We start from the raw sequence: 15536 nt of genomic DNA, 5'->3' as shown, positions 1-15536 counted from the left end.
AAACAGGTCACTAGTATAATCAAACATGAAAACCATGTATTTCTCCCATCAAACATGCAAATCTTATTTTATATCCCCAGGGCAAAGAAACCAGAGAAAGCCAGTCCAACACACGGCCTGCGCGTGGCTACGGAAAAACACATAATTTCAGTGCCACGCCACAGTACTTTTCGAGCCAGTCAAGGCCAACAGGTGCCAAGCAGTTATACATCATTAAAACATACATAATTTTTGGTCACAGTCATAGTGTCCGTGGTTTTTTCTTCACGAAAAACTGAAACAAGTCTCTATGACCGATTTTGTGGTGGCATCCTCTCGGATCCGTGCCTCTGGCGAAATCCCGTGGGCCTCACTACGGTATCAGACCCGCCCGCTGCCTGATGAAATGGGCCCCAAACCGGATCTCTATCAGCTTGGTTCATTGGAAACGAAGTCGAGCGGTCTCTTTCCCATGCATGGAAGCGATTCGAGATGGGATTTTCGGCTTCTTGGAAGTTTCGACCGGATGAAGCTGAAGGGAAGAAGTAGAAACCGCCTGTTTGATCTGAAGATGAGGTGGCAACAGGCCCAACTTGGGCCATGCCCCGATGATTGCTAGATCTCCGTGAGACAGGAGTTCGTATAGCTGGTGAATTGCTCGGTTGTTGAAAGTATGCCTGGAGAGCTTGGACACGGTCACGGGCACGAGCAACACTGCCAGGGTGAGGAGGAATCATGGATGATGGTATCGAGCTCCCTGCTCTGGCAGCAGAACTGCAAGAATGCACTAAACGCAGTCAACATTATGCCACATGGACAATGAAATTCAAATGTGAAAAATGAGGGGGGGGGGGGCACAATCTTTCCTCTCATATCAGTATTTAATTGAGTTTTCAAAATCTGTTATCTGTTTTCTCAAAACTAGTTTGGTCAAATAAAAACACTCCACCATTTTCCATATGATTCTCTTTTTTGGGACAAAAATACATTTTAAAAATTTGTTAAGTATTTTTTTTGGTGTTTATTTTTGTCAAACGGTTATCTAATTTTTGAAGGAAAAAAAATTCTGAAAACTCAACCAAACAGGACAACCTTGGGTATGGAATCAATAAAGTCCTACTTTGGACAAATTTTTAACATCATGAAATTGGTTTTATCTTTTCTAACTGAGAAAGAAATCATTTAAAGTAGCTTTTGGTTGAAAATGTCTCAGCCAATTTCCAAACAGCACCTGTTATCTTCATATGATTCTCTTTTTTGGGGCAAAATTTTTTGGTGTTTATTTTTGTCAAACTAATTTCTATTTTTTTAACAAACAAAAAACTAAAACTAAAACAGAAAACAGATTTTGAGAACTCAACCAAACAGGTGACCTCTGGTTGAAAATGTCTCCATTTGACATTTTAACCCAAATAAAGTATTAAAACACTACAAAATGCACGCTAAATGATTTTTCATTCACTTACTTGTGACCCATGACAAATGGATGCATAAAAGATCCCGATCTTGGTATATCTGAATTCGGCCTAGCTCCCCTGTGGGTCACAGATGGAATTGAGGGCTGATCAACACCGCCAACACGACTGCTCGATGTTGGGAAGGGAGAGGAATGGTGCTCCCAACTGTGATATTGGACGTCCATGGCAGGAAAAGCATAAGAAGCAGGCAACTCACTTGGAACGGCTGGCCCATTCCAGTGATTATTGAAATGAGAACCATCTGACACGCTCCCACCAGAATTTGATGAGGAGGGGTGAATTGGTCCTAAGTAAGCGATATATGGGCAAGGATGAGTAGCAGATGATACAGCCGTCTGCTCAGCAAAGATAGCATGTTGTCCAAGAAGATCATGATCTGCATAAAGGCAAACGATCTTACTACAACTTTAGGTAAAAAATGCCTCCCTTGGCAAAAACTTGGGGTTTGAAAATTTCTTTTTTAGTAGCATTTTTGTAGATTTTTTTCATATTTAGTGAAATTTCTTTTCTTTTCTTTTCTTTTCTTTTTTTACAAAAGGCTTTAGACTTTCAAGTTTTACTAGACTAGACAGATCTAAAAAGTAAAAAAATATAATTAATGTTTTTTGAAAAAAAGTCCACTGAAGACAAAGATATAGCTAAAATTCACTATAGACAAAAGTTTAGGAAAAAAAAGTGGTTTTTTAGCTGTTGCCAAATAGAAAAACCCTAGTTAAAGTAGAAAGATGAAAATCTTACAAGCAGTTGATGAAAATTCCCCTTCGCTGCAAACATGGAAAACATTACACATCAGAGAAAGAAGTATTTAAACAAAGCAAGAAAAAAACATGCAACCAAAACCAAAGTACTCCAAAAAACCTTAATGAACATAGCAAAAGACTTGCCCCCCCCACCAAAAAAAAAAAAAGACCACGAAAGCAAAACGCTATGGTATACACCAAGAGATAAGATTAATAGCATAAACATTAAGAGCAACAAGAATAATCAAAATAAAGGGTAAATTACACTAGCCTTCCGAGTATGTGCTTTCACACAAAATATTCACTAGCTGGAATTTTAGAATTGCAGAATTGCTGGAATATTAGAATTGTGCAAGCATTAAATAAAAAGAACTTCATATCAGGGGTCACCAATGACCTCAAATCATAAATCAAACTCTAAGTAAATATCAGAAAGTTCAACAAAGGGAAATTCTATTCGCACACCAGAGAAATTATCAATACACACCATTTGTACTGTTCGGATATCAACTTCTGAACAAAGATCAAATAGTGTGTATTAAGATAAAGTGTGGTGTGCAAATAGAAATACCCCTTGACAAAACATGTGCATAGTGGCACTTAGAGGCTAACCCAAAGCACGAGGGGACTTTCAAAATTTAGTACTAAGCACCTTGTTGTTTCTAATCATGCATGGTTTACAAGTCGAGGCAAAGGACAAATATTAAATGGCTTCCACTTAACAAAAACAGATGCATTGTAAACAGATAGGACATTTGTATATCTAAATTGGATCAATGAATGAAGAGCCCTAACCTTTCTTTTCCCAGTTGAAGCCACAATATATTTTTTCATTTTCAACCCCTCATTAAAGTTTTTGAAAATCAACTTAAGACCCTGCCATACCAGAGAAGTGTCCCCCAAAGGGACACCCATGTCCAGCAGGGGGAAAAATATTTTAAAAAAAACACATGAACGAGCCCATTTCAACAGGTGTTTGCATGCGTTAGACATGCATACGTGCCAATGCTTCAAAGATCTGACCAGATGACACCAGAACTCTCAAGTATAAACATTGTCTTCAATGAACCCTCAAGTCCAAAGAACACATGAGTCACTGGGAGAAGGAAAAAAGAAAAAAGAAAAAAGAAAAAGAGCAAACGTGAAGGACCCCTTCAATGATGCAGATGAGTATGAACTGCGACCAATTTCCAAACGTAGGTTTCAGACCAAGAACTTATAAATTAACAGGCTTCAAGGCTACAAGCAAATTCGCTTGAAGAATAAAAGCATGACATAGCAGCAGCCAAAAATTCTTTTTTTTTTTTTTTTTTGATAAATAAAAATTCATTTATGTCGGGCCAAAAATCTCACTTTCTCTACAATATAATGATAACGTGAAGTACGATCTTGCTGCAAAGGAAAATACTACATCCACTGAACAATTGAAAGATATATGGGTGCAGACAGGTAAGTTGATGTTGAATCAATTAAATGGTAGATAGATGAAGAAATTCAAAATGAGAAGACAAAAATTCAACAAACACGCAAATGTAAACATTTCATATACAGGAAAAAAAAATACCACCACCACAAAATTTCAACACCAAAATTGCTGGGAAATAACTACATATATTAAGATAATGTGGAAAATCATGCTTACTCGAAAGAAGGAAGTCGGGTTAATCCACTGAACGGACACCAGTGAACTCCGAAAGACTGCAAAACCATTTAGAAACCAGGAAGAGTGTACTGTGGTCAGTAACACAACTTGCTTAAAAGGAATGAGGTTGACACCCATGGACACAGCCAACAGCCAAAGGTTTGAAAATAGAATAATAGCAGCTCAACAACCCATAATCTATATTAAAATTTTATGAGGGTGCCTGACATATCGACCATTAATTAATTTTCCCAATCATTTTAACAGATTCAAGAAATACCAGTTAATTGCACCTTTCAGATCAGGGATACAACAAGAATACCAATCCACAGAAAAAAGTATTAACAAGTATTTTCATATGCTGGCAAAGCTCCTATAACTAGCAAGTATTCTGAATCTGCAAAAATTAAAAAGTCAATAAGATCATGTATTTACCATCTCTGAGTAGCTTAGATCATAAAGATCCTCATCATGGGCCCAGTCATCCATGCTAAACTCGGGAAGTGGACGGCAACCACTTGCATAAAGCCATAGACCCTTCTCAATTTTCCGACAGTTGGGGCATTGCATTGCTCCTTTTATATTAAATGCAGAACCAATGCAATCTGAAAGTAACCATGACAAGGGCATGATATAACATAAGGACCACATGAGCTAAGATATCTTAATAGCACTTATTCATTTGGATATGGGAAATTGAAAACAAAAACGTTCAGCATATGCAAAAACAAATCAGCCTGATAAATTTTATAAAAGGTGATTCTACAAACCCAGAAAATATTACCCAGAATCTACAATACAGGACTCAGATTCACTCTACACATGGACCCCCACACAACACTCACTCAATCTACACCACACGTCCATTCTGAGCACAATATGGTCTCCTAATTCTGCATTCACAGACTATTTCTTTTATAAAACACATTAATCCTTAAACCATTATGTTATCTTATCAGGCTGCAATATTCATGGGTCCATGTGCCTAAACAAAAGGATGCTTTTGGGGAAGAGTGGTGTTTTCAGTGCAATCATTCATTACCCATAAATGGGTACAATTTCAATATGACAAAAACCAAGGGTGCTTACAGAAATATTTTTAAGGGTTGATTGATACTTTAGATATCAACCATTATGTTACCTTATCAGGCTGCAATATTCCAATCAGGATTTTATCAATATTGCTAAAATTTACAAGAGTAAGTACAACCATCAATGATGAATGTTCATGGGATATACAAACTCTATTAAGTAAAATAGTTAGTACTTCAATTGCTATTGGCTTCAAGAATCAAGTAACTTTTCACAACATATGAATTAGTTGTCTGATATAGTAAAAGATGGAACAAGATAAGAAGAAGAAATAATACACGGCTGTTGAGAAAGACCCAAAAACTAAGGTTCACTCCCATAAACACATGTATTTATATTAAATGGTCCAAACTCCAAAGTATATAATTACCCCCAAACACATAAATGTAACAAAATTTTAGTAAAAATATAAGACCTCATATGCAGCTTCTCAATTACTTTTATAGTCTTTTTGGCCGAACTAAAAATTATGTCATCAAATAGGCCCTATTATCATTTTTATTCAAATGTGTGCTTCTTGGATTATTTTTTTCAAAGCAAAAGCATAAATATCACGGTCTTATCTCACTAAAAATGTCTTCAATTTGTAAATGAGTTTTATCCCATTGGTTAAAAATAAATCCCTTACATTCTTTGACAAGCTAGTTGGCCCTTTAATTTAGTGGTCAATAAATGGAATTAGTAGTCATTGTCATGAATATATCATGTACTCATGAACTAAAATTCACATAATATTTTACAAGATCCTTCTAAATTGCACGAAGTACATTTGTCAGAATCAGCACTGCAGCAATGGTACTTGATATACAATTGACATGTCTACAAGCTACATAAAGATAGAGTAAACCTAGATTTATAAGAGCAAAATAAGGGTGAACATTTCCACAATACATATATATATATATATATATATATATTTACACAATAATACTGTTAAGGAAAGGCATCAAGAGGGGATGCGTCCCATAAAAAATCACACACGCGCACACAAAAAACACCCTTGACATCTCTATATTCAAATAACTTTACAAAATCCAAAAAGTCGTCAATAGATTGGTTCATTACTCCCTAAATTCAAAAAATGCTCCGAGATTTTAGGAAAGTCTAAATGTTACCTGTGACGAAAGAAGATGGAGAACGCCGGCAAATCCTTTTCCTCAGTGGTCGGACATTTGAACTGGTAGAGTCGTCGGTCGATTCGATTGGGAGTCGTAGCACAGAAATTGTGGCGAGGGGTCAAGGGCTCAGAAGGGTGGTGGTGCTGATTGGTCATGAAGCATGATGGATTGCGGCCAAATTGCGGGTGGCCTCATTGGCACCAGAAATTCTCAAGTTTCTGGGTCGACTTTGCGAGGGTAATCGCAGCGTAGCAATTTGGGTTCGAGGGGAGGAAGGAGGTGCTTCTTCAGTTTAGATAGTGGTGACGGTAGGGAATCGGAGGGGAAAAAATCTTCTTTCCGATGTCGGAGTTCGGGGGTGGGTGGGGGGATGTGGCTCTAGTTATTGAAGGTTTTGGGTTAGGGGATGGCTGGGTGAAGCACTCTGATGGTATACAGGGGAAGGACGCACTACTAGTTCAAACTATTTGCGGTGTGTCTGGAGGGGGCAAAGGTAGTTCACTCGAAGGTGGAGGCAGACTCGTTTCGTCGGTTGGACAGGTCGCTGGTGGGTCAACTTCAGGAGGTGGGTGGAAAAGGAACCAGCTATGCGGATATCTTTGACTCGGTTAGTTGGTGGTGGCAGCTTTCGGGAAAGGTGAAGGTGCGACCTCTCGACACTCAGGCTTTCTTGTTCGTTTTGCCAACAAGAAATGAGGCGGAGATGCTGTTACGGCGGCGTTGGACCATTGGTGGTCGCGATATGGATTTAGAATGGTGGTCACCTCTGGCTCTTTGTCCCTGAAACCAGGCGTCATCATCAGTGAAGAGGGTGTGGCTCTGACTGGTGGGTTTGCCTCTTCATCTTCGTGGAGAGGAGATTTATCATCAAATCGGCAAGCAGTGTGGTGGCTATGTGGCGGTTGATGAGTCACCGACGGATTTGGCCGTTGTTCGACTGTGTGTCAGGCCTTCTAAGCACACACCATTGCGAGTTTCTATCCGATGGGGATCATGGTATTTTTTGGTGCCAGTGTGGGTGGAAGACGGGCCGACGGTTGAGTCTGTTGTGCCGCCATATGTGGCGGAGGCAGATCTTCGATTGGGAAGAGTAGGGCGTGATTCACGCCGACCAAATTGCGAATCCCCGAAGATCTTGGGTGTGAAGGAATATTTGCAAAGATTTGGGAAAGAAAATGTATCTGGGGTTTCTTGGTATCGGCCTCAAGTCCAGGTGGGAAACGGCGTGGGCTTTAAAGGGGAATTCAAGGCCACACATCTGGGCCCAAACAAGGCCCAAAACATTGTTAATCCAGTGGGCAAGCAGAGGCGAGGTTTAATAGTTGTTGCTAGGGGTCTGGGTTGTGTGGAGAGTGAGGTGGGCTTTATGGAACAAGAGTTCGTCCAGCCCAACCTAGGCGGTAATGCTTCACGTAAGCCTAGTAACACCAACCCAGATCTCAGTCGAGTCTTTGCAACATTGCGTGACGAGATTGGGTGCTGTCCTAGTGTCCATGCGATGGGAGTGTCGGTGGAGGATACGCCACTTCACGAGGGGGTTGTCGGTGGTCGGCCAGTGGGCATGTCGCTGTCGTTTCCTGCTCAGTCGCATCAGATTGATGTCATGACGAAGGGGCAGAGCCGTGATGAGGGGGGTTGCAAGGTCCGGCATAAGGCAGTGGTTACGTAGGCGGAACGTCGCTGGGCTAGTGTGGCAGATGAGCTGGCCTTGGTGGTCCGAACAGAGATACCCTACAGCGGGGAGGTTGGGGTGGATGCTGGGGAGGAGGATGATGCATCGGTGACAGAAACAGAGTTTCAAGAGGAGGGTTGTCCGAGCCCAGAGGAGGTTTCGCATTGGGTTCTTTCTCGTATCCATGAGGTGAGCCAATTTTTGGGGGTTTCTTTTGAAGGGCATGAGGAAGAGGCACTGAAATTATTTTCTGCAATAGAGGGATCATGGAGGGATGGGGCTCCTACTCGGGATGTGGTGGAGCCTGTGACACACAATGGAAAGCGTGTTAGGGAATTACGGAAACTGGAGTGTTCCATAAATTATGATCAGCAAAAGGGTGGGGATGGGTGGGGCACTAGAAAGGGTCGCGAAAATCAGTTATTGTTACAATGCGGTTAAAATTTTTTTGACATGGAATGTGCGTGGATTAAATGATAGGGGCAAGAGAGGGTTGGTTAAGTCTGTGCTCCACAGTGCGCGGGCAGATGTGGTGTCTTCAAGAGACTAAGATGGAGTGTTTGAGGGGGGAGATTCTTAGGGAGTTGTGGGGTGGTCGGTTTGTGGATTGGATGTATTTGCCCACTCTAGGGGTGGCCGGAGGAGATCTTCTTTGTTGGAATAGGAGGGTGGTGGTCAAAGAGGAGGAAGAGGTGGGGGCTTTTTCGATTTCTTGTTTATTTCAATGTGTTGAGGACGATTTCCGGTGGGCTTTTATAGGGGTATATGGGCCGGTTAGTGGATGGGAGCGGCTTAGTTTTTGGGAGGAGCTGCAATGCATTGCTTATCGGTGGGGGGTTCCATAGTGTGTAAGTGGCAATTTTAATGTGGTGAGGAGTCTGGAGGAGAAGTTGGGTGCAACTTCGGTGGTGGCTTCTATGCTGGCGTTCTCTTCGTTAATTGATAATCTGGCTCTGGTAGATTTACCGTTGCAGGGCGGGGCCTATACGTGGTTTGGGGGAGGAGCAATGTCTCGGCTTGATAGATTCTTGGTAACAAGGGAGTGGGAGGAGCATTTCTCTCAGGTGACTCAAATCTGGTTGTCTCTCCCAATATCAAATCATTAGCCAGTTTTATTAGATAGTGGGAGTATCAGGAGTGGACCGGCTCCGTTTTGGTTTGAGAATATGTGGTTGCAATCTAAGGGTTTTAAGGAGCAGGTGAAGGGTTGGTGGGACAATTATTCTGTTTCAGGCTTGCCGAGTTATCATCTGGCACAAAAACTGAAACTTCTCAAGTCCGATTTGAAGATGTGGAATAGGGAAGTGTTTGGGCGTTTGAAGGTCCAGAAGGTCAATATGCTTGCTGTGCTGTAAAAGTTGGATGTGTTAGAGGCTGTAGGGACATTATCTGAAACAGATCTCGCTCGTCGAGATGGGGGTGGTGCAGAATTTGGTCACATTGCCTATATGGAGGAGATTAGTTTTCGACAGAAATCTCGATGCTCGTGGCTCAAGGATGCGGATCGAAACACACAGTTTTTCCATCGTATGGCTAATGCTCACTGACGGGTGAACCAGATAGACAAATTGCGAGTGAATGGTGTGGAGCTGTCATCATCCAAGGACATAACGACAGGTATTGTGAGTTTCTACGAACATTTATTTCAGGATGGGGAGGTGTGGAGACCAAACCTAGATGGTGTTATTTTTTATACTATTTTAGAAGCGGATAGTTGCTTGTTGGAATGACCTTTTGTAGAAGATGAGGTGTTCGAGGCTTTACAGAGTATGCCTGGGGATAAGGCGTCGGATCCAAATGGCTTTTCGATAGCTTTTTTCCAGCAATGTTGGGGGGTAGTGAAGGCAGATATGATGGCTATGTTTGCACAGTTTTATCAATCAAGGGAGTTTGAGCGCAGCCTCAACGCCACGTTTATTGCTTTGATCCCAAAGAAGGGTGGGGCGGCGAATATTAGGGACTTTCGACCTATCAATCTATTGGGTAGTGTGTATAACCTTTTGGCAAAAGTGTTAGCGAATCAATTACGAGGTGTGTTGGAAGGGGTGGTTTCTGAGTCTTAGAATGCTTTTGTGAGTGGTCGGCAAATTCTGGATGCAGTCCTAGTGGCGAATGAATGTGTGGACTCTAGACTTTGGCAGGGGCAGGAGGGACTTATTTGCAAACCTGATATAGAGAAGGCTTATAATAAGGTCAATTGGCAGTTTTTATTGTATATGTTGCACAAATTGGGTTTTGGGGATCGATGGAGGAGGTGGATTCATTTTTGTATATCTACGGTGCGGATGTCGATCCTTGTTAATGGGTCTCCAGCAGGTTTCTTTCCTACTTCTAGAGGGTTACGGCAAGGGGATCCATTATCTCCTTTGTTATTCATTTTGGTGATGGAGGCACTGGGGCGTTTGTTGTCTCAAGCAGTGCAAGGAGGCCTGTTGCAGGGGTTCGCTGTGGGAGTGGATACACTCCCTCTGACGATTTCCCATTTGTTTTATGCGGACGACGCACTTATTTTTTGTGGTGCAAATGTTGCTCAGATTAGCCATTTGCGGTGTGTGTTGTTGTGTTTTAAGGCAGTTTCAAGCCTTCGGGTGAATTTAGCAAAGTCGAAATTGATTCCAGTAGGTGAGGTGGAGACGACGCCAGTGTTGACCGCTATTCTGGGGTGTAAGGTGACGTCTCTGCCAATTTCATATTTCGGATTACCTCTCGGGGCATCCTTCAAGGCGAAGAGGGTTTGGGATAGGGTGGTGGAGCATGTGCAGCGGCGATTGGCTGGGTGGAAGAGGCAATATTTATCAAAACGTGGTAGACTCAGACTCGCGTTGATTAAGAGTGTCTTATCCAGCATTCCAACTTACTTTGTCTGTTCATGTCATTTCGGTGTCAGTGGTAAAGCGGATTGAGAAGATGCAGAGGGATTTCCTTTGGGGCAATGGGAGGAGGGTTCTCATCATCTGGTGGCTTGGAATCGAATTTGTCGTTCCAGGGTCAATGGGGGTATGGGAATTTGAAGGTTGGTCATGTTTAATGTGGCTTTGTTGGGAAAATGGTTGTGGCGTTTTGTGACGGAAAGAGACCGTCTTTGGAGGAGGGTGGTGGTGACAAAATTTGGTGAGGTGAGGAGAGGGGAGGTTGGTGTTCTGGGCGGGTGGTCCAATTACATGGCCATGGAATGTGGAAAGGGATTTGGTTAGGGTGGGAGGAGTTCTGGAAGAGGGTTAAATTGAAGGTTGGAGTGGGGGATGAAATTCGGTTTTGGCGGGATAGGTGGTGTGGTGACTTGTCTTTTGAAGTGCGGTTCCCTTTGATTTTTCGAATTGCCGCTAATACGGAGGTGACGGTGGATGCTATGCGGTCTGGATGAGGGGACTCCACTGTTTGGAATGCACTTGCGTTGCAATGTCCAAGATTGGGAGCAAGACCAGCTGTTGGCGTTGTTGGGTTTTTTATATGAGTTGCGTGTTGGGGGGTTGGGGCTGGATGCTTTGGTGTGGGATTGCCCTAAGGCTAAAGGAAAGTTTTCTGTTTCTTCATTTTATAATGTGCTTGTTCATGAGGAGGCTGTTGTTTTCCTTTGGCGATGTGTTTGGGTGTCAGGTACGTCGTCTAAGGTGGCCTTTTTTGTGTGGACGGCTATGTGGGGACGTATTTTGACTTTGGATAATTTGATTCGTCGTGGCCACATTTTGGTCAATTGGTGTTGCTTGTGCTACGGTGATGCGGAATCGATGGAACATTTGTTGGTTCATTATTCGGTCGTTTCTCGTCTTTGGATACTTGTTGTTGCAACCTACTTGGTTTGGGTGCAGCCGAATTCCATTAAGGCAGTTTTGCAGAGTTGGGCTCGGGGTCGTGTTTGGCGGCGGCGATGGCAGCGGAAGGCGTGGATGCTTGCCTCTCATTGTCTTCTCTGGATGGTTTGGTTGGAGCGTAATAGGCGTGTTTTCCAGAGAGTAGCTCATCCGGTTTCTTGGTTAGAAAGACGCCTCCTTATGATTTTGTATAGTTGGATGACATCTTCGATTAATCCTGATGTTTTGGCTTTTGTAAATTTTGTGGAAGATTTGATTTGTTAAGTCCGTGCACCTTGGTGGCTTTCAGATTTGTATTTCTTTGCATCATCATGATGCTTTTCTAATAAAGTTTGGTTATTTATCCCCCCCCAAAAAAAAAAAAAAATTCAACAATATAGCCAAAAATTTTACTCAACTTAAAATTAAAAACTCCTTCAAAATACCTCTCTTAATTTCATTCCAAATGATAGACTAATGCAAAGCACGAAAAGAAAAAAGAGCAAATATGAAACTTTACATGGAGAACAATTTGGATTAATTGTTGACATGTTTAGGGTCAATCTGAGTCAAATTTTTATGTAGTTAGAACTTAGAAATGCTGCTGGACATATTATGTTTTATTAGATTTAGGTGTCAATGGCAGTTCAGAAATTATACAAATTACTAGACATTGTCTTATGGGTAAGTTGTGTTATTGGATCACTATATGCTATTTTATTTAAGCCTACAATATTCTAGTTGGTAAAAGTTCCTTAATTTCCTATTTTGGAGTCACAATCATAGTAGAATTGGGAGAACCAACAGCCAATAAATACATACCCAAAACTGCTAGTCAGTGATAGTGTCATTAAAGGGCACACAAATTGCCAGTAGGTTATGAAAGATGAAACAGAAATGAGATAAACAATGTCAACCTATACTTGATAAAGTTATCGAGAACATCAGTGATGCCTACTATGAACAATCAGAAAATCAAATTTGACACTTACATAAGCCTAAATAAACCTAAAACATGTCACACTAAAATCTTCACTCATTTCATGAGGATGTCAATCTACTCCTTATCAATTCTTACCTACCAAACCCTTGTCAAACTAAACTCTCAAATGGCTCAGTTTGTGTAAACAAATAGTATGATCATCCTTCATGTTGCCCATTCAAGTCAACTTCATCCAAAAAACATATTATAATCAATCCATGGATGCCCATATACTACTTGTGATCTTCAAACCAAATTTCATCTAAAACTACATAAATCTCAACCAAACACAAATTTGATCAAAACTGTCTAAAAAACCAAAATGAAACCAAATACCGCAATAATTCAACAAACATGGTTTTCAGAAATCCAATTTCAGAGATGCACATATCAGCAACTTAAATTCAGCCTTGCCACACATCACCCAAAAAATAATAATATTCAATCAGATCTCAACCAATCTCACACAAACACACAAACACACAATTCTAACATCGAATGACTTGTGTTTTGACTTACCCAGATGAAATTGATGTCCGCATTGAAGCTTTGCCCAAGATCTATCCCCATTATCGGTCACAGCGTCAAGGCAAATCGAGCACGACACAGGCGAAGCCTTGTCCACGCAATCGTCATCATCGAGAAGATCAGAATCTTCCAAACCCATTTCTAGAAAACCCTAACTTATATATAGAAACACATAAAACTCATCACAATTTTATGGGTTTGTTTTCAAATTTTTCTCCGATGAAGCTTCGAATATTTGGGGGGGATTGGGTTTGGAATATCGGAGAAACGAGAGCATATGGTCCGAAACTATACGGAAGAGCTGTGATTGGAGTTTTGTATTGGAATCGCTGAGCAGAGAGAAAGAGAGAGGAGAAAGAGATCGATCGATTCACGATGATGTGTTGTGTGGAGAAACTGATGAGAGAACCTCTTTCTTTCTTTCTCTCTCTACTTTTTCTCTCCTCACGGCCTTTTTTACGGCCGTCAGATTTGGGGAGTTGATTATTGTAATGACCTTTCAGTAACTGCTGTCCAAACGAAGATAAATATTTGATGGACGGTTTGGATTAACTGCGCCTTCTGTATATTTGGTTGAAATCTTAATGAATCAATGTCACCTCACGAGGAGGGATTGGGTGCGGGGATGTACACTGGTTTCAATTGAGGAGTCAGTTTTTACTGCCATCAAAAAAGTGTGGGCCAGTTTTTAGCTTGAGACTGTTTTTAACGAGAAAAATGTTGTGCACCTTAAATAATGTGTCAAATTTTTTTTCAAATCTTTTATATAGATATAGGATTTACAAAAAAGAATAATGCTTGGGACCCCCTTTTGGGGTCACCCCCTCACTCTCCTTTACCACGTGACGGGTGGTGATTGGAGGAGCAGGAAAAAAAAGAAAAAGAAAAAGAAAAGGTAACCAATGAGAGAGAGAGGGGGTCAAAGGGGTGGGGAAAAAAGGGGGATGAATCATTATTGTTACAAAAATTTACAAGAATGTGAGTCCCATATTGATGTAAGAGATTTAATAAAAAATTTGATAAATTATTTGAAATCTCTAATATCACTTAATAATAGAAAATGAAATATTTTCACCCTATGCAATCTAACTTTTTATCAACTTATATAAGTGATTTTATAAAAATATATAAATTAAATAAAAATTTGTGTAATCATTTAAGTTTTTATGAATTTATAAAAATTTATGTATTTTTATAAAATCGCTTATATAAGTTTTAAAATATTATATAATTTTGTGTAAAGTTACATACAATATGGATTATACACCGAAATATTTTTCACGTTAAAATAGATATAAATAATAAAAAAAATTCAAAAAATTACTATAAATGAGTACTTATTCTATCTTTTTTTTTTTGAATATTTTTTGTAAAAAGTCAACGAATCAACTAAAATAATTGATTTTCAAAAAAAATCACAGTGTTTTTTTTTTTCAAGACTGGAATTAATTTAATTTAGTTACTAAGATAAATATCTTGTGTAAATTAAATGTTTCGAGTATGATAGGTTTAGATTGGAATTAATTTAGTTTAAAAGATATACATAGAAAATTCTATTTTCACACATGTACTTACTTCTGTACATACACTGAATGAAATTTTATTTTAATGAAAATTGTGTCCTAAAACAAAATTACTATAATGGATATCAAAACACACGTACAATATTATGCCTCTGTTTGGGAAGTGGGTTGGCTTTTTGGCTTTTTTGGCTATTTTAGCCTGGGCTTAAAAGCTTGGTTTGGGAAGGGCTTTTTGGCTTTTTGGTTTTTTTGAGTTTTTTTGTGAGAGAAGAATGTAATGATTATGGGTTGGATGTGATGTTTTGTTTGTTATGGCTAAAATAGCCTATTTTGTCTTTTGTGGCTAAAATAGCCAAAAAAGCCCAAGAACCAACTTGCCAAACAGAGGCTATACCAAAATTTTCTCCGTATACACATTTTTAAAATAAAAAAATCTCAATGCAGTGTGAACAGAAGAACAAAGAGACGAAGTCAACGCTGAAGATCAGATAGCAAGGCGACGGTAGTAATAAAGCGACGATCGCGTTTCTCTCTCTCTCTCTCTCTCTCTCTCTCTCTAAACTAAACAAAGGAAGCTGAAGGAAAAGACAAAGAGCGATGTTTTACATCATGAAATGCTACATCACAATGCTCGTTTGTTGGTACAAAAAGAGCGATTGTTGAAAACATTTGCACATTAGACAAATATTGCCTTCTTCGTGCGAGATGGGTCGATCTTGACTTGCTTTCAAACCCATATTTTTTTTCCCATCCCATGAAGAAGATATTGGTAATCGTAACAAAGATTTGATTTTTTTTTTTAATCTATATTAATGTAGATTCAATTACATGCTCAAATAAAGATTAAAGAGTGGGCTGCAATTGTTATATATACATTGCGAGAAGAAGATTCAATCAGAGTATTCAAACTTTTCAATTCCTGAAAGTTGTTGCTCTTAAGAAAATAAAAGACAATGAAAAAAAAAATTAAAACGACATCGTTTTGGCATTA

General features: G+C 40.0%; 1 protein-coding gene across 1 annotated transcript; it reads right to left on the bottom strand.

Moving 5' to 3' along the window:
- Positions 1 to 39: 39 nt before the first annotated feature.
- On the bottom strand, positions 40 to 13696 carry LOC114291661 (E3 ubiquitin-protein ligase RFI2). The gene is made up of 6 exons (XM_028235519.2): positions 13014 to 13696; positions 4275 to 4444; positions 3840 to 3895; positions 2196 to 2221; positions 1446 to 1833; positions 40 to 753 (listed from the first exon to the last, which is right to left on the bottom strand). Exons 1-6 carry the CDS (start codon positions 13159 to 13161, stop codon positions 288 to 290), a joined length of 1254 nt encoding a protein of 417 aa, XP_028091320.2. The 5' UTR covers positions 13162 to 13696; the 3' UTR covers positions 40 to 287.
- Between the last annotated feature and the right edge of the window lie 1840 nt (positions 13697 to 15536).

This window comes from Camellia sinensis, chromosome 5 (genome assembly GCF_055761805.1).
Source record: "Camellia sinensis isolate YWXY chromosome 5, ASM5576180v1, whole genome shotgun sequence".
Taxonomy (NCBI): domain Eukaryota; kingdom Viridiplantae; phylum Streptophyta; class Magnoliopsida; order Ericales; family Theaceae; genus Camellia; species Camellia sinensis.
Note: the sequence above shows the minus strand (reverse complement) of the source record. Positions and strands in the feature narration are given on the sequence as shown.

Bases quoted from the DNA above. Each gene is read 5' to 3' on its own strand.
- LOC114291661 (XM_028235519.2), bottom strand. From the start codon at position 13,161: ATGGGTTTGGAAGATTCTGATCTTCTCGATGATGACGATTGCGTGGAC. The intron at 4,445-13,013 runs GTAAGTCAAAAC...GGTTACTTTCAG, and splicing joins CGGACATCAATTTCATCTGG to ATTGCATTGGTTCTGCATTT. The intron at 3,896-4,274 runs GTAAATACATGA...ATGGTTTTGCAG, and splicing joins ATCTAAGCTACTCAGAGATG to TCTTTCGGAGTTCACTGGTG.